The sequence below is a fragment of the Podarcis pityusensis genome (genome assembly GCF_964106645.2).
Source record: "Podarcis pityusensis genome assembly, chromosome: 4".
NCBI classification, from domain to species: Eukaryota; Metazoa; Chordata; class Lepidosauria; order Squamata; family Lacertidae; genus Podarcis; species Podarcis pityusensis.
In genome coordinates, this window is record NC_138027.1 from 4,863,855 (window position 1) to 4,887,437 (window position 23,583).

The 23,583-nt window shown below is 49.1% G+C and overlaps 1 protein-coding gene across 1 annotated transcript in view; it reads left to right on the plus strand.

The window, feature by feature from the left end:
* STARD10 (StAR related lipid transfer domain containing 10) overlaps positions 1-23,583 on the plus strand; it is a 55,330-nt gene that overhangs the window by 26,079 nt on the left and 5,668 nt on the right. The window contains exons 2-4 of the mRNA XM_081002398.1: positions 14,269-14,416; positions 16,239-16,342; positions 19,315-19,432. Coding sequence (XP_080858524.1) covers positions 14,269-14,416; positions 16,239-16,342; positions 19,315-19,432 — 370 coding nt within the window. The remainder of the gene's footprint in view (positions 1-14,268; positions 14,417-16,238; positions 16,343-19,314; positions 19,433-23,583) is intronic.

Sequence of the window (23,583 nt, forward strand, 5' to 3'; positions counted from 1 at the left end):
CTGGAAGGACAGATCCTGAAGTTGAGGCTCCAAGACTTTGGCCACCTCATGAGAAGAGAAGACCCCCTGGAAAAGACCCTGATGTTGGGAAAGATGGAGGGCACAAGGAGAAGGGGACGACAGAGGACGAGATGGTTGGACGGTGTTCTTGAAGTTACCAGCATGAGTTTGATCAAACGGCAGGAGGCAGTGGAAGATAGGAGGGCCTGGCGTGCTCTGGTCCATGGGGTCACGAAGAGTCGGACACGACTAAACAACTAAACAAAAGCCACGAGACAGCCGGAAACACCAGCCCAATTTGCACCACCTGGATCGCACGGGAGGGTCTAGGCTTTTTCCATCTCGTCTCCTTCCCAATTCTTCACTCCTTTCTGCTCTAGTTTGGCTCCCTTTCCTCCACCCCCTGGAAATGGCTCATAGAAGAATCATAGAATTGTAGGGTTGGAAGGGACCCCCAGGGGTCATCTAGTCCAACCCCAGCAATGCAGGAATTTCAGCTAAAGCATCCCTGGCTGGTGGCCACCCAACCTCTGCTTAAAAACCTCCAAGGAAGGAGAGTCCACCACCTCCTGAGGGATTCTGGAAAAGAGGAGACTCGAGGAGATATGATTGCCATCTTCAGATATCTTAAGGGCTATCACATGAAGGATGGAACAAGCTTGTTTTCTGCTCTGGAGGGTAGGACTCGAACCAGGTCCTGCCCTGTGGAGCAGCGGGAAACAGGCTGGCACCATCTTCCATGTGACAGGTGATTTTTTCAGAGCAACCTCTGCCAACCTGGTGCAGAGGACGCCAGCACAGCCTGATGGGAGTTGTAGTCCAACGAATATCTGGAGGGCACCAAGTGGGCAGAGGTTCCTCCAGTAGAAGGAAGCTGTCAAAGGTAAAAAGGAAAAGAAAAAGGACCCCTGGATGGTTAAGTCCAGTCAAAGGCGACTATGGGGTTGCGGCGCTCATCTTGCTTTCAGGCCGAGGGAGCCGGCGTTTTTCTGCAGACAGCTTTCTGGGTCATGTGACCAGCAGGACTAAACACTTCTGCTTCAACGTAACACCGTGACGGAAACCAGAGCACACGGAAATGCCGTTTACTTTCCTGCTGTAGTGGTACCTGTTTATCTACTTGCACTGGTGTGCTTTCGAACTGCTAGGTTGGTAGGAGCTGGGGCAAAGCAACGGGAGCTCACTTTGTCACAGGGATTCGAGCCGCCGACCTTCCGATCAGCAAGCCCAAGAGGCTCAATGGTTTAGACCACAGCACCACCCATGTACCTATCAAGGTAAAGGTAAAAGGTAAAGGACCCCTGAATGGTTAAGTCCAGTCAAAGGCGACTATGGGGTTGCGGCGCCCATCTTGCTTTCAGGCTGAAGGAGCCGGCGTTTGTCCACAGACAGCTTTCCAGGTCATGTGGCCAGCATGACTAAACCACTTATGGCACAACTGAACACCATGATGGAAACCAGAGAGCACTTAAACGCCATTTACCTTCCTGCCAGATTGGTACCTATTTATCTACTTGCACTGGTATGCTTTCAAACTGCTAGGTTGGCAGGAGCTGGGACAGAAGAGCAGGAGCTCACCCCATCGCGGGGATTCGAACCGCCTACCTTCCGATCGGCAAGCCCAAGAGGCTTAGTGGAAGCCATTAAGTAGATGACCATGAGGTGCTGTGCTCTTTGTGGTGCTTAGTCGAACTTGTAAGAAGTTCTTCAGGATGCTTAGTTAATCCTACATCATGTGGGAACAGTGTTTGCGAACTTGGAAGCCAGTTTCCACTGGAAAATCTGATGACTATCTGAAAGAACTTGGCGCAGACTTTGCCACCAGGAAGATGGCTAATGTTGCCATGCCCAATGTGATCATCAGTCACAATGGAGACGTTATAACCATCAAGAGACAGCAGTTTAAGGAACACTGAGATTTCCTTCAAAGGGGTGGCGGGGAGAGTTTGCTGAGACCACCACAGATGACAGGAGAGTAAAGAGCGTTGTGGCGTTAGACAGTGGGACATTCGATCAGTTGCAGAAATGGGATGAGAAAAGAGATGGCAACAAAAAGACGAAGAGCAGATGGGAAGCTGTTGTGGAGTGTGAAATGAACAACCTTATCTGCACCAGAAAGCATGAAGACAGACTCCTTTCCCTGTGTGGTTAATGGGATGTGGAAACAGGAAAGTTAGCTGGTTCGGGGAGCAGAGTCCCACAAGACAGTTGTTTTCTCCAAAGAACTGAGACGGTATTGCTAGAACTACCGTATTCCCAAGAACTTGTATACAGTATCCAACCTAAAAGCATTGTGACTATTCAACAAAGTGCTTAATGAAAAATAAAAAAAAATAATGTAAATAATAATAATAATAATTTATTATTTATACCCCGCCCATCTGGCTGGGTTTCCCTCAGTGGAACTCCCTGCCACCAGCCTGAATGGCTTTAAAAGAGGATTGGACAAATTCATGGAGGAGGAGAGGGCTGTCCATGCCTCCTGCCCGCAATTGCTCTGCCCTGCCGCCACGGTCAGAGGCACCAATGCTTCCGAATGCCACTTGTTGGAAACCACAGCAGGAAAGAGTTGCTCTTGCGCACGGATCCTGCTTGGGGGTTCCCCACGGGGGCATCCAGTTGGCCACTGCAAGTACAGGATACTGGACTAGATGGGCCACTGGCCTGATCCAGCAGGTTCTTATGTTCTCAATCGAGGGATTTATTGTATTTTTACTCCATAAGACGCACCTGACCATAAGACGCACCTAGGTTTTAGAGGAAGAAAGGGGGAAAGCCCCTTTTTTGAGGATCAGCTCAAAGTTGTTGAGCTTACTTTGCAAAGGGGGAAAATCCTGTTTTTATGGGGTTCAACTCACAGTTCTGCAGCTTCTTTAGGAAAGGAAAGAGAGCCATTTCTACAGTTTCCAGGCAGATAATCTAATCAGCCAGTCACAGGTCGCTGGGGAAACAAACAGCCTCCGTCTGCAGAACATTCAAAAATAGAGGCCTGGGCAAGAGGCTGGAAAGGGAGCCAGCGATTGACCGCGCATTCGCTCCATAAGACGCACAGACATTTCCCCTTACATTTTAGGAGGAAAAAGGTGCGTCTTATGGAGTAAAAAATATGGTAATTTTCAAATGTGGGGTTTGTCGTCTTAAGGCTGCACTAAACCTTTGCTTTTCTAATCCACGAGCGTTTCAGTTGTGAGACTGAAGTCAGTACGGTGTCCTCCCAGCTTCTGCAAAATTCACTTTCCCCCTACAATTTGTGCGCGTGCTGGCAAGTCCGTGCCACGCAGCTGGCTCTGGTTAGGAGCGCAGCTGCTGTCTACCCACTGCAGAGAACAATCCTGTGCCGCTTAGTCCAGAAAAGTAAAATCTCCGGAGTGCACCTTTTGGTGCAGCAGGACCGTGTGTTTCCAAAAATATCTGGAAAAGAGGGAGATTTGTGCCTTCAAGGAGCTTAGCGTCCGGCTCAGTCAAGGAAGTGAAGAAATGTGTTGAATTGGAGTGACGAGGGCGTGCAGATGGCTTGCTGGAGCCAAAGCTGCGCACCTCTCCTTGGGGAGGGCAAGAGGCGCTGCAGGATCCGTGGCGTAATCTCTCCGTCTCCCGCGAAACAAGCGCAGGTTATCCCCAGATGAGTTTCAGGAGCCAGCCAGGAAAATAGAGGTTTGCTTTTATTCGGCGTAATGGCAGATAAGCTGTCGGGTGTTTTGAGCACGCATCGCGCCAATCGGTTCCTTGGCGGAGAGGAGAGCGGCTCGCTTTTTCCCGGGGATCAAAGGGAAGGCTTCCCAGATGAGATCAAATAGCAAAATGTAAATCGATGGAAATGTATTCCTGCTTCCTCGGCAGCCTAATTGGCACGGGGAAGCCGGGCCTGGCTTCAAAGGCAGCCGTGGGGACCCCTAGAGGCCTCGCTGCTGCAGAGACTGTGGGCAGGCAGGATGTCTGGGTCTCGAAAGCGGCCTAAGCGCCTGCTGGATCAGGCCAGCATCCTGTGGCCAACCCAGGGGAGCAGGATGCCAGGCTAGATGACACTGTTGTCTGACCCAGAGGGGCTTTTCTTACTTTTAGTTAACCACACATTTTATCTGACAGATTTTATCTTTGTGTGAAATCAAGAGGTGTCAAACTATGCCTGCTAAAAAAGGTAAAGGGACCCCTGACCATTAGGTCCACTTGTGGCCGACTGTGGGGTTGCGGCGCTCATCTCGCTTTATTGGCCGAGGGAGCCGGAGTACAGCTTCCGTGTCATGTGGCCAGCATGACTAAGCCGCTTCTGGCGAACCAGAGCAGTGCACGGAAACACCATTTACCTTCCCGCTGGAGTGGTACCTATTTATCTACTTGCACTTTTTGGCATGCTTTCGGGAATGCACTGCAGAAGTTACATTTTTGATAATCTGAGGGTGACTGTGTTTGTAGCACTCAACTTCAGCTGTGCTCCCAGAAGCCCTGAGCAAACTGGGGGTGATGGGAGTTGTAGTTCAAAAGCATCTTGATTGCACCAGGTGAGGGAAGGCTGAGGTGCACCAAGGGAAATTGTGTGCCACTGTTGAAGTGAGACATCAGAGGGGAGTCCCCAGTCCTCTTCCAGTCCTACAGTTGCTTAGCACATCATGTCGGATAATAATAATAATAATAATAATAATAATAATAATAATAATAATGATAATAATTCAGTGGTGCTTTAGATCAGGGGTCAGAGGGCTGGTCCACTGTCCCTCAGACCTTGTGGGGTGCTGGACTATATTTTTTGGGGGGAAATGAATGAATTCCTATGCCCCACAAATAACCCAGAGATGCATTTTAAATAAAAGGACACATCCTACTCATGTAAAAATACGCTGATTCCTGGACTGTCCACAGGCCGGATTTAGAAGGGGATTGGGCCGGATCTGGCCCCCAGGCCTTAGTTTGCCTAGGCAGATGCACTCTGTTCTTATAGGTACCGAAAGGGTTTTATTCTGTGTCATTAGATCTGCTCTCATAAAATCTATAGTTCTGCCACCTAGTGGATAATGCAGGGAAGCAGCTCAGAGACTTCTGGGAGCCTCAATGGTTTTCAACCAGTGTGCTGTGGCACCCTGGGGTGCCTTGAATGATGGTCAGGGGTGCTGCGGACAACACTGGCCTCTGTCCCGCTTTCCTTCCCTCCCTCTTCTGATGCCCTCTCATGACTCTGCCTCCCAAAGCCTTGCACAACTGTCTGTTGCAGCAGCCCTGCCTACAAGCTCTGGAGGCGAATGGTGCCTCTGGGGCAGGCCAGGGGGTCATTCCTAGGCCCCTGTGGGGCAGTGTGAGAAGGCACCTCTCTTTGGGGCAGAGTGGGGGGCAGTTCAGAGACCAGGGGCTGCAGGTGCGGCTGCCCAGAGGACTCCCAAGGAGAGGGGAGAGGAGAGGAGGCTGAGGGAACGCTCCACAAGGGAGGGTGCTCGAAAAGGGGTGAGGGGCTGCCAGCTCTGCAGGCAAGGGGGGACATAATTGGGGTCCTGAGCCCCACAGGGGTGCCGCAGAAAGAATGTAGTTGGTCGAGGGAGCCAGGGACTCAAGAAGGTTGGAAACCTCTGGCCTAATTAAAATTCTCTCTCTGTGTGTATATATCTGCGGAAAATGTTCAGATGGATTTTCTCCCATAAATTCTAAAGATTCGATGCCAAACAACGTTGATGTCAAGACGTTTGGCACCAGCTTGGCAGCAGGAGTTGCCCGAAGGAGGCAGTACAGTGGTACCTCGGGTTACAGACACTTCAGGTTACAGACGCCACTAACCCAGAAATAGTACCTCGGGTTAAGAACTTTGCTTCAGGATGAGAACAGAAATTTTGCTGCGGCGGCAGCAGGAAGCCCCATTAGCTAAAATGGTGCTTCAGGTTAAGAACAGTTTCAGGTTAAGAATGGACCTCCGGAACGAATTAAGTGCTTAACCCGAGGTACCACTGTATAAGGCGCCATCCAACCGCCTTAGGGACTCCACTCCAGATTTGTGTGGAGCAGGCATGTCCAAAGTCAGTTTCAGGGGCCTAATCCGGCCCGCCGGTCAGTTTAATCCAGCCCCTGTGGCAGTTTATTTCCTGGGGTAAAATCCTAAAAAAAAACCTCAACAACTTCAATCCTAAAAAAGGTGAACAACTTCGGTTGGCCCTTTGGACGGCCCTCACAATGTTTCACTTCATCAAATCTGGCCCTCTTTGAAAAAAGTTTGGACACCTCTGTAGGTTTTCCTCCTGAGCCTTTCTTCTCCCGAAGTTATCCCCCCCCCCATGCATACGGCTGACAATTTCCTGAGCATTCTCAAAGTATTTATATCCCCATTTCGCATCTTATGTCAATGGGTTTCAGTTGCTGATATTTCACAGTCAAGAGTCAACAGTCGCTCCTGGAGCCATATTGATGCTATTTTGGGGTGGGCCATCTGTCGGGGCCCCACCTGAGGAGGAGGTGGGGGGCATTTCAAGTTGGAGATAAGAAGGCAAACATCATATTATCAGCGCTTGCTTGGGAAGTTTCACTCAGCTGGGCTGGGATTGAACCAGCCCGCCAGAACCTGCCGCTGAGTCAGACCTCTTTGGGTTCTCCATGTGTTTGCAGGATCCCTTTGTGGCGGCCGCCCATCCCTAGCGAAGACCGTGGGAAGGAAGCATCCATCCCATAACCATCCAGTGTGAGTGCTGACTGTCCTCAGTGGGACTTTGTTAAGTCTCAGATGGCTTAAAAAGAGGATTTGGCTAATTCGCGGAGAGGGCTATCGATGGCTACTAGCCAGGATGTCTACCCTCTGCCTCCGCAGTTGGAGGTGTTGTAAATAAAAATCTGCCCTTTTCCCCTTATGGGGTACCCAAGAGCCCATATAGAGTCCTTATGTAGGTTCCCTATAGGTAGGAGAAAATAACAACCACAGAATATTGAGAAGCAAAGCAGCTAGTAAGCCTGATCTTTATCGATCTGTTGCAACAGGGTGCTCCCCTCACACGCAGGAAAGGAGGAGGACCCCAAACCAAGGTGTGTCCGCCCTTATATAGACATTTTAAATTGCCCGCCTTGGAGTCCAAGACCACCCCCAGAAACATCATACATACATCACAGAAGGGGTATAACCTAAGACCACCCCCCAGATACATCATACCTACATCACAGAAAAGGTGGTCTACAGCAGAAATCTGAGTGACTTGTTTATCTCGTCTGACAGGTTTACCTGTTTAATGGTCACTTGATTGGATACCCTGGGGAGCCTGGCCAGTCTTTTGTAATGACAAAAACTTAGTTCCTGAGCCAGGTCACAGGCTCACCCTATTCATACACAGACATACCCTTAAGACAGGTTTTGTGAAGGATAAGACAATGGGGAGGCTCTTCCATTTTCCTTGACCTTGCAGAGAAAACATTTGGTCAGTTTGGGAATCAAAAATGGTTTCAGGTCGGTCTTCCTGTGCTGATCTATGTACGTGCTTGGTTGGTACATTTATGAACATTTAACATATATCTAAGACCTCAAAATTCCTATCACAGAGGCAGCTGTGTTTCAGAATCCCAGTTGCTGGAAACCGCAGGAGGGGAGAGGGGTCTTGTGTTCGAATCCTGCCTGCTGGTTTCCCATGGGAGAACCTGGTCGACCCCTGGGAGAAGAGGATGCTGGGATACTTGGGCCATTGGCCTGATCCAGCAGGCTCTTCTTATTACCTTAAAAGGGGCAAGAGGAGCCAGCCGGGGTGTAGGTCTGGACCTGGACCATAGAATCATAGAACTGTAGAAGAGACCCCAGGGGTCACCTAGTCCAACCCCCAAACCTGCAATGCATAGCAGGACGTCTGGTGCCTTTCCTGCTCCTTGCCCTGCCTTTGCACCCAGCCTTGTCAAACCCTCCCCTCAATACCTGACCCCCCCAGGCTTTTTTCAGTGCTGTTTGTGCCTCCCTCCCTTGTGCAAAAAGCGCTTCTCCAGTTCCACCTGGTGCAGTGGAAAAACGAGCCCCTGCCCCTTTGAAGTGGACACAATGGCAGGTCTGTGCAATTCATTCCCTTCACAAAAGGCCCCCTTGAAAGCCAAGCGCTGCTGTGGTCCCAGCCCGCCTGATGTTCTGCCCAGGAGGAGGAGTGGGGCACTTTGTGGGTATCGGTGTTGCGCATCAGGTTTCGGGGCTTCAGACCTTTCCGTTCCGTGGCTTCTTGGGTCGAGACGCAGCCTCCTTTGTTCGGCAGTCTTCTGGCGGGCGGGCAGCGAGAAACGACTCCGGGTGGCTGATGAAATATTTAGCTTGTAAGCCGGCAAAAATGATAGGCCTGATTAATAATGAGAGAGCCTGGAAATGGATCCACAGACCCACTTTGCCACAATTGCCGCCATCTGACAGGCAGTGTGCTTTTGCAAAAGGAGCCGTGTGTGTGTCTGTGTCTTTGTGCTGGGGCTGCAGGGAGGAGAAAACGAGGGATGTTCAAAATTCTCATAATCTTCAGGTTTGGGTGCCTAAACTCCATTTTTGCAGCCTCATCCTGTTTGCTGAATATTCAGTGGGGAAGCAGGGCTCTGTCTTGGCCCTCAATTGCCCATTGATCTCTAAATTCCTGAAATAAACCAAACAAATCAATACAATCAAAAGCAGGGTTGCCGTATTTCAAAAGGTAAAAACCAGGACACCCCGAAAGTTGCTGAGGCAGCCCTAATCAAAAGAGCAGAAGTACAAAAAAAAGCAGCACAGTATATCTGAGAGAGACTGAATATTATGGATGAGGAAGTACTTAAGGCCATTAAGGAAGTCAAGTTTCATGTTGCACTGTAGGGAGAAAGGCCTGTGGGTCTAAATTTGTTGCACATGAGATAAAATCCCACCAAATATAGGGCGGCTGAGTGGGAGGAGGCAGGCAGACTCTGGAGGCACCGCCCCATGGGCAGCTCGCCCCACCCTCAGCCCGCGCTGCCCCAGGCGCCCGAGCGGCTTCCTCTGCCACTGTTTGGTAACATGTAACTTATGAGTTATTTTCCCCCCAGCTAATGCTAAACTCCACATATTTTTCATAACAAAACAGAAGTTGCAAATCCTGCATTCATTTTGGGGGAATACAGTGGACGCTCGGGTTGTGAACGTGATCCGTGCAGGAGGCACGTTCGCAACCCGCAGCTGCGCGTCTGTGCACACGCGGAGTGCAATTCGGCACTTCTGTGCACATGCAAAGTGCGATTTAGCGCTTCTGCGCATGCGCAGGTGCCGAAACCCGGAAGTAACCCATTCCGGTACTTCCGGATTTCGGCGGTCCGTAACCCGAAAAAACGCAACCTGAAGCGTCTGTAACCCGAGGTATGACTCTATGAGGTTTTGGCAGCTGAAACCTTTCATAACAAGCAAAGCTGCAATGAAGTTGGAATGGGGCGTTTTGAGGGATTTTGGTCATTTCTTGGCAAACCATTGTCCAGAATTTGAATCCTTGTGGTCAGTCCCACCATAGGTGGGGGAAAGTGCCTATTAAAAAAAACAACAGTTCGGAGACCAGTTCAGGAAAGGGCTTTCTTTGCTAGAGCATCCAGCCCGATGCCTCCCACATGTGTTGCATCAGGAAGGTTTTGGGCATCGCAGGACAGTTTCGAAGATGCGCTCTCTTCAGCCCACATTCCCAGGCTATTCACACTGCTGTCTCTGCAATGTCTACACTGACTTGGTCATGTCCACAGAACAGAAGATGGCAGGGTCCCCGGGGATGTTCTCTACAGGGAGCTGGCTTCAGGTGCCAAGCCAGTTGGCAGACTAACTCTGCACTACGAAGATGTCTGCAAACATGCCATGAGGGCTGGCAGCACCAACCTGCCTTGTGGGAATCCCTTGCGGACGACTGCAGTGCCTGGAGACAGTCAGATTGTGCATCTATAGCAGTGACCAGAGGAGGAATGACCTCTGGGAGGAGAGCAGAGAGGAGAAATGCCCGGGTGCATCTGCAACAGCACAACCGGACGCCTTCCTCTGCCCCAGCTGCAACAAAACATCTCTCTCCCCTATCGGTCTCTACAGCCACAGCAGGTGCTGCAGGTGTCCAACAGTGTGCCTTCACCCCCAAAGGAGCACTTCTCCACTGTCTCCCAAGACGGACAGATGCCAGCAAAATCTCTGCCGGCCGGTTCTTTGTTGGCAACCACAGAAAGGTGATTTCTTATCACCTGAAGCTGAACTTTGCATTTAATTTTTTTTAAGTGTTGCATCTCTTCCAACCAATAGATAATACTTTACAGTTTGGCTTACATTGACTCTTTTTGCCTAGTTCTGCCTACAAAATCAGTCCCTGGTTTTGCTGAGTTAAAGACTGCCGTGTTTCTCTTTAAATCTGCTCTTTGCCTGCCTTGGGGAGCTCTGAGTTTCCTTTACAGTTTGAGACAGTTCTGGGTTACAAGCCAGACACTTGAAGGTGGAGGGTTCTTTTATCCCAGAATCCCAGGCGTGCAACTTGATAATCTCAGTGCCTGAGAGGGGCTTAGCTTGCAGTCTCCACTTTGGAGCTGAGTCTACAAGCCCACCTCATGGCTACAACATCCAGGTTTTTTTACACGCACAGACACCCCCCCCCTGCACCCCCTGGCTTTGTGCAACATCTTGCCCAATCGAGAGCTCTGGAGAACTCGGGAGCTTGCAAAACTCCGGCGGCATTTTGGTCGCTCTCAGAAAAGGTGCTGCCTCACACAGAAAGGATATTGCAGAATTGGAAAAGTTTCCGAAAAGAGCAACCCAAATGATTGAGGAGATGCAGCGATTTCCTCCCCTGTGAGGAAACTCCCCAACCAAGAAAGATTGCAGCGTTTGGGACTCTTTAGTTGAGAGAAACGTCGAGGAAGAGGTAACATGATAGAAGTTTATAAAATGATGCCTGGCCGAGAGAAAGTGTCTAGGGAGCAGTTTTTCTCCGTCTCTCATATCACTAGAACTCATGGGCTCCAAGGAAGCTGAAGGTTGGAAGATTCAGGACGGGAAAAACAAAGCCCTTCTTCAGGCACATAATTAAGCTGTGGAACTCCTTGCCACAGGAGGCAGTGATGGCCACCAACGCAGCTGGCTTTGAAAAAGAATCAGACCAGGGGTCACCAAACCTTTTCAGCAGGGGGCTGGCCACTGTCCCTCAGACCTTGTGGGGGGGGGGCGGACTATATTTTGGGGAAAGAAAAGAAAAAAAGAATGAATTCCTATGTCCCACAAATAACCCAGAGATGCATTTTAAATGAAGATAAAGTCAGGTCCCTGAAGATTTCCAGAGGGGTCACTGTGTTGCAGCAAAAGCCGTTTTTAATTCTCCACCAACAACACAGTTAAACAGTGGAACTCACTGCCACAGGAGGGGATGGTCACTGCCTGGGATGCTTTTAAAAGAGAATTCTGCAATTCATAGAGATTTGCCACAATGGCTATTCTCTCTGTCTCCACCTCGGAGGCAGCAGGCTTCTGAATCCCAGTTTCTGGAAACCACCGGAGGGGAGAGAGCGGTTTCCCATGGGGGCACCTGGTTGGCTGAGTCCTCTTTGAAGAGGTCGGGGGGGGGGCAGATGAGGAGCTCTTTGCCCCCCTGAGCCCGGAGCCAGGCTCTGCTTATCTCCTTAGGGTAGTCGGGTCACAGGGATGGCAATTGAATGGAGTAACATTCAGGACAGAGCAATGGAAATAGGTCCTTATGCGGCACATAGTTATCCTGTGGAACTCCCTGCCACAGGGGTGGCCACCAACCTAGATGGCTTTGAAAGAGGATCAGACAGATTCTGGGAGGAGGAGAGGGCTCTCTGTAGCTGCGTGAAGAAATTCTTTCTTTTATCTGCCCTGGATGTAGGGAGCGTGACTCGCACTCGTGTCCTGCTTGTGAGTTTCTGGAACAGGAAGTTGCACTCTGGTCTAGTCTGACCCAGCAGGGCTCTCCCTGCGCTTACTGAACAACAATCTTTATCTCTGGGCGAAAGCAGAGACTGTGTTGAAATACGCCTCTGAGGAGGAAACAAAATTGCATTGCAGAAGTTAGATTTCTGATAATTTGAAAGCACTTGAATTTCCTAACATTGCAGCACTTTGTAGAAATCTTTTGTCTGATCCGTGGTGCCTATTTGATTTTTCCGTTGAGAGCCCGTTTTAAATCTTTGAGTGTAATGTGCAGATATAATTAAAATTGGATCTTGTGTTGTGTTTGTGTGTGATGGGGGAGCTGAGGCTAATTGGGTCCCGCTTTCGAATCTTGCAAATGGCTCTTCTTACAAGAGGGAGCTTCCCTCTCTGAAGCTGCAAATTTCATTTCTTCCTTCGTATTTCCTTAGCCTGCCTTTTGGCCATGCAAGCACCCCACCCCAAGCAGCAAACAATAATTAAGATAAGGTTCACATCAACAGTATAAAATGATGTCATGTGCAATAGCTGTAAATCAGAATTTGCATTGTTTTGTTTACATGAAAGCTTTTTAGCTCAAGACGTTTGGAGAGGAATGTAATTTCCCCAATTAAGGAATGAAAAAGCAAATTATATGAATATGCAATTATGGATAAATTACGCTGTAACTAAAGGAAGAAGACATAATCCGTTACTGTGATAATTGGCTTTGGCTTATTAAATTATTGGAACAACGATGAAGGGGAGCATTTCAACTTGTTGACAGTGAGGCTGCAATCCTGGCTAATTTACTTGAGAGTAAGTTCCATTGCTCTTGGGGGGACTTACTTCTGAGTAGCCGTGTGCAGGATTGTGTAGGCTTGCACTGTTATCGTGGTCACAGAAATAACTGAAGTGCGCCGATAATTATCTATAAACATTGTGATTAGGGTGGGATTACTTGATGTATATTTCCAGATGTTTCTCTTACGCAGTTTTAAAAATTCTCCTAACTTTCTTCAACAAGGCCTCTGAGGCAACTTTATTGAGATGTTGAAATGCAGATTTATTTAAACGTTGGCAGTTGGTTATTTGGAGTGGAGATTATTCTGCAAAAGGATGCTGCAAACTTTGGCAGCTCTGAAACACTTCTTTCAAAATGGGACTTTCAGGCATTTCAGCTCTGAGACAGGAAACACTTTTCAAGGGGCGTTATGTATCTCATTAATACGGGGATCTTTCTTCCCCATTTACAAATAATAAAGATTTTAAAGATTTAGAAAAACAAGAGCATTCACCAGCGGACTGAGAAGAAAGGTTCTGCGTAGGCACTGAGTGACCATGTGCTTCGATATTTGTGTAAGAAATAAAACCGTGCCATATATATTTATGGGTGGGTGGGTGTCGTTTGAGCTCTGCCCTTTGCATGCTGCTAGCTCATGAAATATCTTCTCAAGACGGGTTGTTCCCAGGTCTGTGTTCTATGAAGACCACCCCCCTCCACCAGTTGACATACCTTCTCCCAACAGGCTGTGCACATGTAGTCGGAGACTATGCCCGCATTGAAAATGCCTCTGCTCTTCCCTTTTCAGCCCACTCCTGGTTCTGGGAGACAGCAATGCAAGAGAGGAGAGGAAGCACTTGGCGCTTCACTTGCCTGGCCTGCCTCTTCCTCCTCTTCTTCCTCATCCTCCAGCTCATCCCTCCAACTCCAAAACTTCCCCTGCCTCTGGCTCCTGTCTCCTGGCTGGCACAGTTCCCCACAAATCACTGCCCCCCTCTCCTGAGTAAGACTCAAGCCCCTCTGCCCCCGGTGCACACTTGGCAGCGAATACCCTCCAACATTTCTCTGGTGAAAATAGGGATGTTCTATTCAACAACAACAACAGTTTTGCAATTTTTACCACACTCAACTGACTGAGTCGTCCTAGCCACTCTAGGCGGCTTCCAACATATATCAAAACATAATAAAACATTAAAAAACTTTCCTATAAAGGGCTGTCTTCAGACGGCTCAGGGTTTGAATAACTCCATCCCCTCCAACATTTCTACTGTGAAAATCAGGACGTCCTATTCCATCCCCTCCAACATTTCTCCCATGAAAATAGGGACGTCCTAAGGAAAAGTGGGGCACTCTGGGGTCAAATAAAAAACCGGGACGGCTTCTGTAAATCCTGGACAGTCTTTGGAAAATAGGGGCACTTGGGGGGTCTTCCAGTATCCGGCCCGGTCCCTGACATCTAGGGTTGGGAAAGAGACCCCCTGCCTGAAACTCTGAAGAGCCTCTTCCGGTCAGTGTTGACCACACTGAGCCAGGTGGCCCGATGGCTCCGACTCCGTAAAAATTATCTTCCTACATGGCCCAAGAATCACAGTTTCCCCACTCCAGTTTGAAAGGGATCCTGCGGACATTAGTGCCGGCGTTTGGGCTGCTGTTGGGTTTCTGACGCCCCGTTTCTCTCCAGTGCAGGATAGAGTGCAAGGATGTTGCGGCAGAAACCCTCTATGACGTCCTGCACGACATCGAATACAGGAAAAAGTGGGACACAAACGTCATTGAGACCTTCGACATCGGCAAGCTGACGGTCAACGCCGACGTGGGATACTACTCCTGTGAGACGCTGGGGGAGTTTGTGCGGGCGGCTCTTGTCTAAGGCAGCCTCTGCCAAAGAGGGGCGTTCCAGATGTTTGGAACGGCAGCTTCTGTCGGCTGAGGCTCTTGGGCGCTGCGGCCCAAATCATCTGGGGGTCCCAGATTTGGAAAGGCAGGCTGCCACCAGTTGCCGTTATTTTGAGCCATCAGTTGCCTGGATGTTTTTGCCCAGATGTTTTGGCCTTCCCCAAAACAGCCCAGCTGTGCTGGCTGGGGTTGTTGGGGGTTGCAGCCCCAAACGTCTGGAGGGTGCCAGGTCAGCAGAGCCAAATCTAGGGGTCCCTCCTGAAACTGCAGCCGTGTTCAGGTCGACCCCGGAGGAGAGGGCTGTTGATGACTTACTAGCTAGCAGCCTCTTCTGTTCTGTCTCAGGGGTCCCTCCCACACCTTTGAGGTGATGCTGACAGCCACCTAAGGAAGCTTCGCATGCTCAGAGGGCACTGGATTCTGGATCATGGCCTTATGGCTGCAGTGCCTCCGCCAGCACATCACCCTTAAGGCACGGGGCATTTAACTTTACTCTTCGGTGACAACATCAAACGTCAGGGGTGCCCAATGACGTCTGCCCTTTATGCTGCAGCAATCCATAGGAGCCAACTCCTAGGGGCCCTGGGGGCTTTGCCCCCCCTAAAATATTTGAGGGGGCTGGGCTATGGTTACCAGATTTTTTTCAATGAATCCGGGGACACTTTTTTTCTTTGAAGCTGAGTAGCAACAGGGAGTCAGTAGTGGGGATGGTGAGGCAAAAGACCCTGGGCCCAAGCACACATGCATCTTGTATAAAGGTGCAAAGCCCTTCTTTTGCACCCTGTGAAACATAAATGTGCAGAGTTTTTTAAAAACTGGGCAACGGCCGCCCGCCTGCAACTCCCGAGCCTCCCCCGGTCAGTCAAAGCAAAGGGGGCAGGAGATCTGTACCGCTGGACGTCCCCGGTTCCCCTTTGGCAGTGGCAGTGGCACTGAGCAGTCTGGAGCCAGCCTGGTAGTGCAGTTGGCTCTGGCTGGCTTCAGGAGCTGCTCGCTGCCCACTGCTGTGGTGCCCTCCATTTTTCCTCACCAGAAGTTCCGGCAAGGAAAAATAGAAGGCGCCACAGCAGCGAGCAGCGAGCAGCTCCTGAAGCCAGCCAGAGCTGAGGCTGCCGCTGCCACGTTTTCCAGGGACAGATTTGCAAATCTGGGGACTGTCCCTGGGAACTGGGGACATCTGGTAACCCTAGGCCGGGCCCCCACATTGTTCAAATGGTGTGTGTGCACTGCGTCGTGATTGATTATGTGGGGTGGGACTGACCCTGGGCCCCCTCAATATTTTATTCAAGTTGGCCCCCCAGCAGCAAAGTAACCTGGAAGCTTCCCCTGCAAGTTTAACTTGCATGCATTCAGACACACTTTGGAAACTCCCTGCCTAGTGAAATCCTCCGGGCTCCTTCCCTGCCTTCTTTTTGGCATGTGCTAAAGGCATTCTCCTTTGGGCAAGCCTGTCTAGAAGTTTAGAATGCTGGTGGGTTTTTAGTTTATCGCTGTGATGTTCTTGTCGTTTTACAGAAAAAGAGCGATCGCTTTATTTGTTTTTAGTTATAACCTTGATGCTTTTTTCCTGCCATAAGCCGCTTTGAGGGTTTTTTCTCTACACAACCGAGAGGCATATAATTTTTTGGTGTGGAGTTATAAATACACAATAGATTTGCTGCAGGAGAGGGGTGAGAGTTGTTAGTTGCAGGCCAGGATGTCTGTTTGCTTCTCCTGAGATGACCTTCCCTCTCCTCTCCCCCCGCTTTTTGGCAGGGAAATGCCCCAAACCCTTGAAGAACCGAGACGTCATCACCTTGCGCTCCTGGCTCCCCATGGGCAACGACTTCATCATCATGAACTACTCCGTCAAACATCCCGTGAGCGACAGGCTTTTTCTGGAGAGGGGGGAGCGAGGAGGAGGGGTGTGCATGGACGATGTTCTGTACACAGACGCGGGTGATCTAAACCACTGAGCCTCTTGGGCTTGCCGATCAGAAGGTCGGCAGTTCGAATCCCCACGACGAAGTGAGCTCCCATTGCTCTGTCCTGGCTCCTGCCAACTTAGCAGTTCGAAAGCAGGGCAGGGCAAGTAAATAAGTAGGTACCGCTGCAGCAGGAATCTAAAAGGCGTTTCCATGCGCTCTGGTTTCCATCACAGTGTCCGGTTGTGGCAGAAGCAGTTCAGTCCTGCTGCCCACATGACCCAGAAAGCTGTCTGTGGACAAACGCTGGCTCCCTTGGGCTGAAAGTGAGATGAGCGCCGAAACCCCAGAGTTGACTTTGACTGGACTTAACTGTCCAGGGGTCCTTTACCTTTTACCTTTACCTTGATAGGGACACGGGTGGTACTGTGGTCTAAACTACTGAGCCTCTTGGGCTCGCCGATCGGAAGGTCGGCGGTTCAAATCTCTGTGACGGAGTGAGCTCCTGTTGCTCTGACCCTGCTCCTGCCAGCCTAGCAGTTCGAAAGCACGTCAAAGTGCAAGTAGATAAATAGGTACCGCTCCAGCGGGAAGGTAAACGGAATTGCACCGAAAGCGGTTTAGTCCTGCTGGCCACAGAACCTGGAAACGCCATCTCCCTCGGCCTGAAAGCAAGATGATGATGATGATGATGATAATAATAATAATAATAATAATTTTTTATTTATACCCCGCTCATCTGGCTGAGTTTCCCCAGCCACTCTGGGTGGCTTCCAATCAAGTGTTAAAAGCAATACAGCATTAAATATTAAAAACTAAGATAGCTGCTTAAAGAGAAGATGAGCGCAGCAATCCCAGAGTCGCCTTTGACTGGACTTAACCATCCAGGGGTCCCTTACCTTTTACACATGTGCTAGAGTTTTAGGTGCTGCAGAAATTCTGGGGTTGAGCTTGCAGCAAGTGGCATGCCTGTTATAGGAAAAACTAAACAGGAAGGATTGCCCTTTGGGATGCTTTAATATTGGGGTCCTGTACGGGGCACCCCAGGGGCACCATGGTGTCATAAGACCCCCCCCCCCCCCGGTATCTGCAAAGGGCCTTTCCCCCATTGTTATTTGTTAGAGCAGTTGCCTGTGGATGGGTGGGTGGGGTTTTTGGGGAGGGGGACCTTGCTTTTTGGTCTGTTTTATTTTCTTTGGGTCTCAGCGTTTCGACCATTTTGGGGTGGGGGAGTTCTGAGTGTTGCCAGGGTTTCTTCTGTGAAATGGGCATTTTGGGGTGCCCATGACTCTTCCTTAAATTTCCACGTGTGCCCCCAGCCCTCAAAAAAGGTTGGGCATTCCTAAATTAATATAATGTAATTCCATTTTTTACCCTGACCCTCCAGTGGACCCCTTAAAAACCTGCAAACAGAAACGAAGAGCCAAATGAGGAAATTCAGGGGGTTTCAGGGAATGTCTGGAGGAGATTCTGCTCTGAATACACCGAGAGACAGAAGTTGGGTCCTCTCAGCCAGAGCCTTTTCCCCAATAACATTTTCTCACCATCACCTGTCCTCTCCCAAATAGACAGACCGTTCTTTTGGGATGGTTATTATAAAATGTTTAAAATGTAAGTCTGCAGTTCAGAAGTGGGCACCTCATTTAAAAAGCTAAACACAATTCTGGATCCCAGACCATGATATCATATACCTGTAAATAATACCTTGCCCAGAACCACAACTTTGCTTAGTCAACCTCTGCGTGAGAAGGGGCAGTTTTTTTAAATGTCCAAACAGAGCATCTCTAACCTGGCAGTCTACACCTCCCAGCAGTCCCAGACAACGCAGTTGTGTTTTTTCTAAGCTGTGAGCTGCTTTGCACCAGCAGATCAGAGTGAAAACGGCACCGTGTTATATTGAATCAGGAGCCCTTTTTGATGTCCTGTTGGGGAGGCACATGTGGAAATGTAAGGAACTCTTGTGGGCGACACAAAACATCCATTTCACCTCCCCGGGGTGCAAGCCCAGGCAGTATGCATGGAGGTCCTGGGCTGCGCAGATGGCCTTGCTGATGTGGTCCGCCATCCAACCGCCTTAGGGATCCCACTCTGCATTTGTGTAGGATTTCCTCCTTTCTCCTTTTCTTCTCCCAAAGATACCCCAGAAGGCAGCAGAGTTTTAGGACCAGTGTTTTCCTTCTCCCAGATGAGCTCCCTTCTTCTTCACCCTTCGACCCACTCTTGGTCTGGTCCGTTCCATCCATCGGATCCTGTTTTTGGGAAACCAGGGAGAAAAACATGAGAGCAAGAGTCCTCTTGCCTCCCATGGTTTCCAGCAATGGGGATTCCCCCACCCTCAACACCCCATACAACTCCCACAGGGAGGTCTAATATAATAATAATAATTTATTATTTATACCCCGCCCATCTGGCCGGCTTTCCCCAGCCACTCTGGGCAGCTTCCAACAGAACACTAAAAACAGAATAAAAAATCAAACATTAAAAGCTTCCCTAAACAGGGCTGCCTTCAGATGTCTTCTAAAAGTCAGGTAGATGTTTATTTCCTTGACATCTGGTGGGAGGGCGTTCCACAGGGCGGGTGCCACCACCGAGAAGGCCCTCTGCTTGGTTCCGCGTAGCTTTGCTTCTCGCAGGGAGGGAACCGCCAGAAGGCCCTCGGAGCTGGACCTCAGTGTCCGGGCTGAACGATGGGGGTGGAGATGCTCCTTCAGGTATACTGGACCGAGGCTGTTTAGGGCTTTCAAGGTCAGCACCAACAACAGCCCCCCCCCAAGAAGCACATCTTTCCCCTACATTAACTCCAGATCTGGAGAGAGGAGGGAGCTCCTTTCTGGCAGTTTGGGAGCTGCAAGGATGGTCGTCCTGGCTGGCTTATGGCAGAATTTCAGTTTCACCTGTCTTTTTGTTTTGTTTTTTGCCTTCCCCAGAAATACCCTCCTAGGAAAGACATGGTGAGGGCCGTCTCCATTAAAACTGGTTACCTGATCCAGGGGAAAGGAGAAAAGAACTGCAGCCTCACTTACCTGGCCCAGGTAGACCCCAAAGGTAAGGTCCATGAAGAGCCACAATTTCTTGGGCAGTGGTGTCAGTGTCCTGGCTCACGATGAATGGTGACACAACTTCTTATTTTAAAACATTGCTCGTCCAAGCTTCTTCCTTGCTCCCAGACAATAAAGTTGGATAAAAATCATAGAGTTCTTTCTCTCTGCAAGAACGCACACGCATGCATAAGAAAATGAGAAGAGGCTGCTGGATGAGGCCCATGGCCCATCTAGTCCAGCAGCCTGTTCTCAAGGGGTGGATCGGATGCTTGTAGGAAATAATAAATAATAATAATCATAATAATTTTTTTATTTATACCCCACCCTTCCCGGTTCAAAAACCAGGCTCAGGGCGGCCAACAACAAATTTAAAACACTTTAAAACACTTAATTATAAAAGCAGCATAAAATACAGTATAAAAACATGAATAACAATAAAATTCAAAATTCAATTAGATATTCCCCAGGGCTAGCGGGCTGAATTGGTCCTACTTGGGCCATTGAGGAGGCCAGGGGAGAATTAGCTGTGGGGTCTCAGAGCGGGTGATCTTCATAAAAGGGGAGGGGGAGGGAAGAGAAGGGAAATAAAAGATCAGGCTGAATTCGAATTAAAGGCCAGGCGGAATAGCTCTGTCTTACAGAGGTTAGGAGGTTAAATCCTGCAGGGCCCTGGTCTCCTGGGGCAGAGCATTCCACCAGCTTGGAGCCATCACTGAGAAGGCCCTGGCCCTGGTGGAGGATAGTCTGACTTCCTTAGGGCCTGGGACCTCTAAACTATGGTTATTCATGGACCTTAAGGTCCTCTGCGGGGCATAGCAAGGAGAACCTGAAAGCGAGAGCAACTCTCCCCTCCTTTGGTTTCCAGCAACTGGGATTCAGGGCTCAGCCACACTTAGCTTTGCTCTCATTTCCAGGCACAGGTGCAATCTTTCTAGGTCTGCTGCGTTCGAGCAAATATTTGTCCCCACACCTTTCTCTGCAAAAAAACCTGCTGTTTACTCCTGAATTGGCAATCTGCGGGAAACCCAAATTGCTGTTGGTTCTGATTCAGGGTAAATATTGGGTTTTCCTGGGAGAAGCAGCAGAAAGGGAAAAAAGCGCTTGGATACGGACTGGGAAAATGCAGACCTGAAAAGGGTGGGATGAATGGTAAGTGTAAATGAACCCTCTGATACTCTGCTTCCTCTGATTTTGGATGAATTCTCCTCCATGAATTTGTCCATCCAGGTTAGTGGTCATCACAGCTGTCAACGTTTCTGTTATGTACTGAGTTGAATAGGATCCAAAAGGCAGCAGTCTGATTGGTCCTAGAACAATAGGATTCGGAATGCAGCAGTCTGATTGGTCCACAGGAGCCACCCAATCCAGCTCCAGGTGGAAGTGAATCCGCAACCTGATTGGCCTACAGGAGAATCCCGGAATTAGCCAATCACGTGCAGCCCATTGTGTAAATAATGTATATAAGGCAGATATTCTGGGGGGAACTTCCATTCCTCCTCACCACTATGAGCTGAATAAAGAGCATGAAATCCACTCTCGACTCCAAGTATATTTCAGTTTGCTTTTTTAAAAGGGAAATTCCCTTATTCCGAAAAGGATTCCTTGCAAGAAAAGGGAAAAGTTGACAGCTATGGTGGCCATCAGTGCCTCCACATGTTTGACTATGTGCTGCGTGAAAAAGTCCTTTTTTAATTCTGTCCCGAATCTCCCATCAATGGATGCAATTGATAAAAGCTCCAATTTTACGCAAGAAATGTTGCATAATTTATGGTCAGGGTTTAGGGATGGCTGTTGCAGAATTATTCAGGCTATTTTTAGCAAAGCAGGGAGAGGAGGAAGCGGAGCCAGCAAAGCCTCATTCTCTGCAGTCTCAGCCACCCATTAAATCCTCTCCTCTCCAGCTTTGCCCCTAATCAGCCGTGTCTGAGCCCATAAAGGCCCTTCTCTAGTTCTGACCTTGGAGTCCGTCCAGGCTGCCAAGAGAACGGCGTCTCTGCAATGGAGCCCCTGTGCCGTTCGGCAGCGCGGAATTTGCTAAGCGCCGGCGATTGACGCGGGGAGTTTGCAGGCACTAAAGCTGGGCAGATTTGGGAGTTATCCTTTTTTTAGTCCTTTAAGCACAAACTCCAGCTGTGCAGAGGATTTCTGCCAGCTTTGGAGAAGATGAATCTTTGGGAAAGGTGAAGGACACTGAGGACCATAAGAACAGAAGCAGAGCCTGCGGCTGGATCAAGCCAATGGCCCTTCTCGTCCAGTATCCTGTACTCACAGTGGCCAATCAGATGCCCTAAAGGGAAACCGACAGGATTCGAACACAAGACCCCTCTTCCCTCCTGCAGTTTTCAGCAACTGGCATTCAGAAACATCGCTGCCTCTAACTGTGGAAGCAGATCACAGCCATTCTGGCTAGTAGCCTTCGATAGCCCTCTCCTCCTCCTCCTCCTGAATTTGCCTAATCGCCTGGAGAAGAAGAGACATTTAAGAGGCGATATGAGAGCCACCTTCCAATACAGTGGACGCTTGGGTTGTGAACATGATCCGTGATACCTCGGGTTACAGACGCTTCAGGTTACATATGCTTCAGGTTACAGACTCCGCTAACCCAGAAATAGTACCTCGGATTAAGAACTTTGCTTCAGGATGAGAACAGAAATCGTGCTCCGGCAGTGCGGCGGCAGCGGGAGGCCCCATTAGCTAAAGTGGTGCTTCAGGTTAAGAACCGTTTCAGGTTAAGAACGGACCTCCGGAACGAATTAAGTGCTTAACCCAAGGTACCACTGTATCTGGAGGGCTGCCACATAGATGCTGATGGAGACAATCCATTTTCCTTTGCTGCAGGCTCAGAATGTAGAACCTACACGGGCAGGTTCAAATCACAGTGAGTTAAATTTTTTCACCTTTGGTGGACGTGCCCAAGGATTAAGGCTTTCTGGGAAATGATATATAATGAATTTAAAAAGGTATTTAAATATACCTTCCTGAAGAAACCAGAGGCCTTTCTCCTGGGCATAGTCGGCCAAACGGTGTTAAAAAAGGATAGAACTTTCTTTATGTATGCAACAACAGCAGCAAGAATACTCATCGCAAAGTATTGGAAGACACAAGAACTACCCACACTGGAGGAATGGCAGATGAAACTGATGGACTATATGGAACTGGTGGAAATGACTGGTAGAATCCGTGACCAGGGAGAAGAGTCGGTGGAGGAAGATTGGAAGAAATTCAAAGATTATTTGCAGAAACATTGCAAAATTAAAGAATGTTAGAGTGATGTTGGATTGAAAATAAGTGGCTTCTAGCTATACAGGTTTTAAAGTTATATATAGATCAAGATTAAGGATTAGGATTAAAAAGATAAAGGAAATGGAAATTTGGCTTTTAAGAGGTAAAAATTTAATGTTATGTTATATTAAGATTAAGGATTGGGATTAAAAAAGAGGGAAAGAAATTGCTGGACATACAAATTGAACTGGAATACAAAAGAGGGAGGTATGAGGAGGTCCAGAAAATAAGTAAATTTAAAAAACGGAGATGAAAAGGTGGTATTGCTTTTAAATGTTTTCTTTTTTGTCTTTTGCTTTTTGTTTCTTTTCTTTTTTTTCCTTTTTGGATTATGTATTGTGTATTTCTGAACTGTGTGTTTTTCTTTTCTACTTTTAATTTTTAGTATGGAAACTCTAATAAATATCATTTAAAAAAAAACAACAAATGACAGTGAGTTACTTAGGCAGAGGCGTACCTAGGGGTTGGCGAAACCAGCCTCTGCCGGGTGTGCATGCAAAAATCACCTATCGTCGGGGCTTTTTTTCCAGCCGGAACTTGCCATAACTCAGATCCAACCCCTCTCGGGTGGGGGCCATTGTCATTCTAAGACAGGCACCCCCAAACTCGGCCCTCCAGATGTTTTGGGACTACAACTCCCATCACCCCAGCTAACAGGAGCAGTGATCAGGGATGATGGGAACTGTAGTCCCAAAATGTCTGGAAGGCCCCAGTGGCGTAGCGTGGGGGGTGCCAGGGGGGCCGGCCGCACCGGGCGCAACATGGGCGGGGGGCGCGCTCGCACTAGCAGCTCTCTGCCCCTACTAAAATCCACGGGTTAGGGAGCCCGCGCTCGCTCGGCTTGGCAAGGAGGTCGCGGAAGGGGGAGAGCGA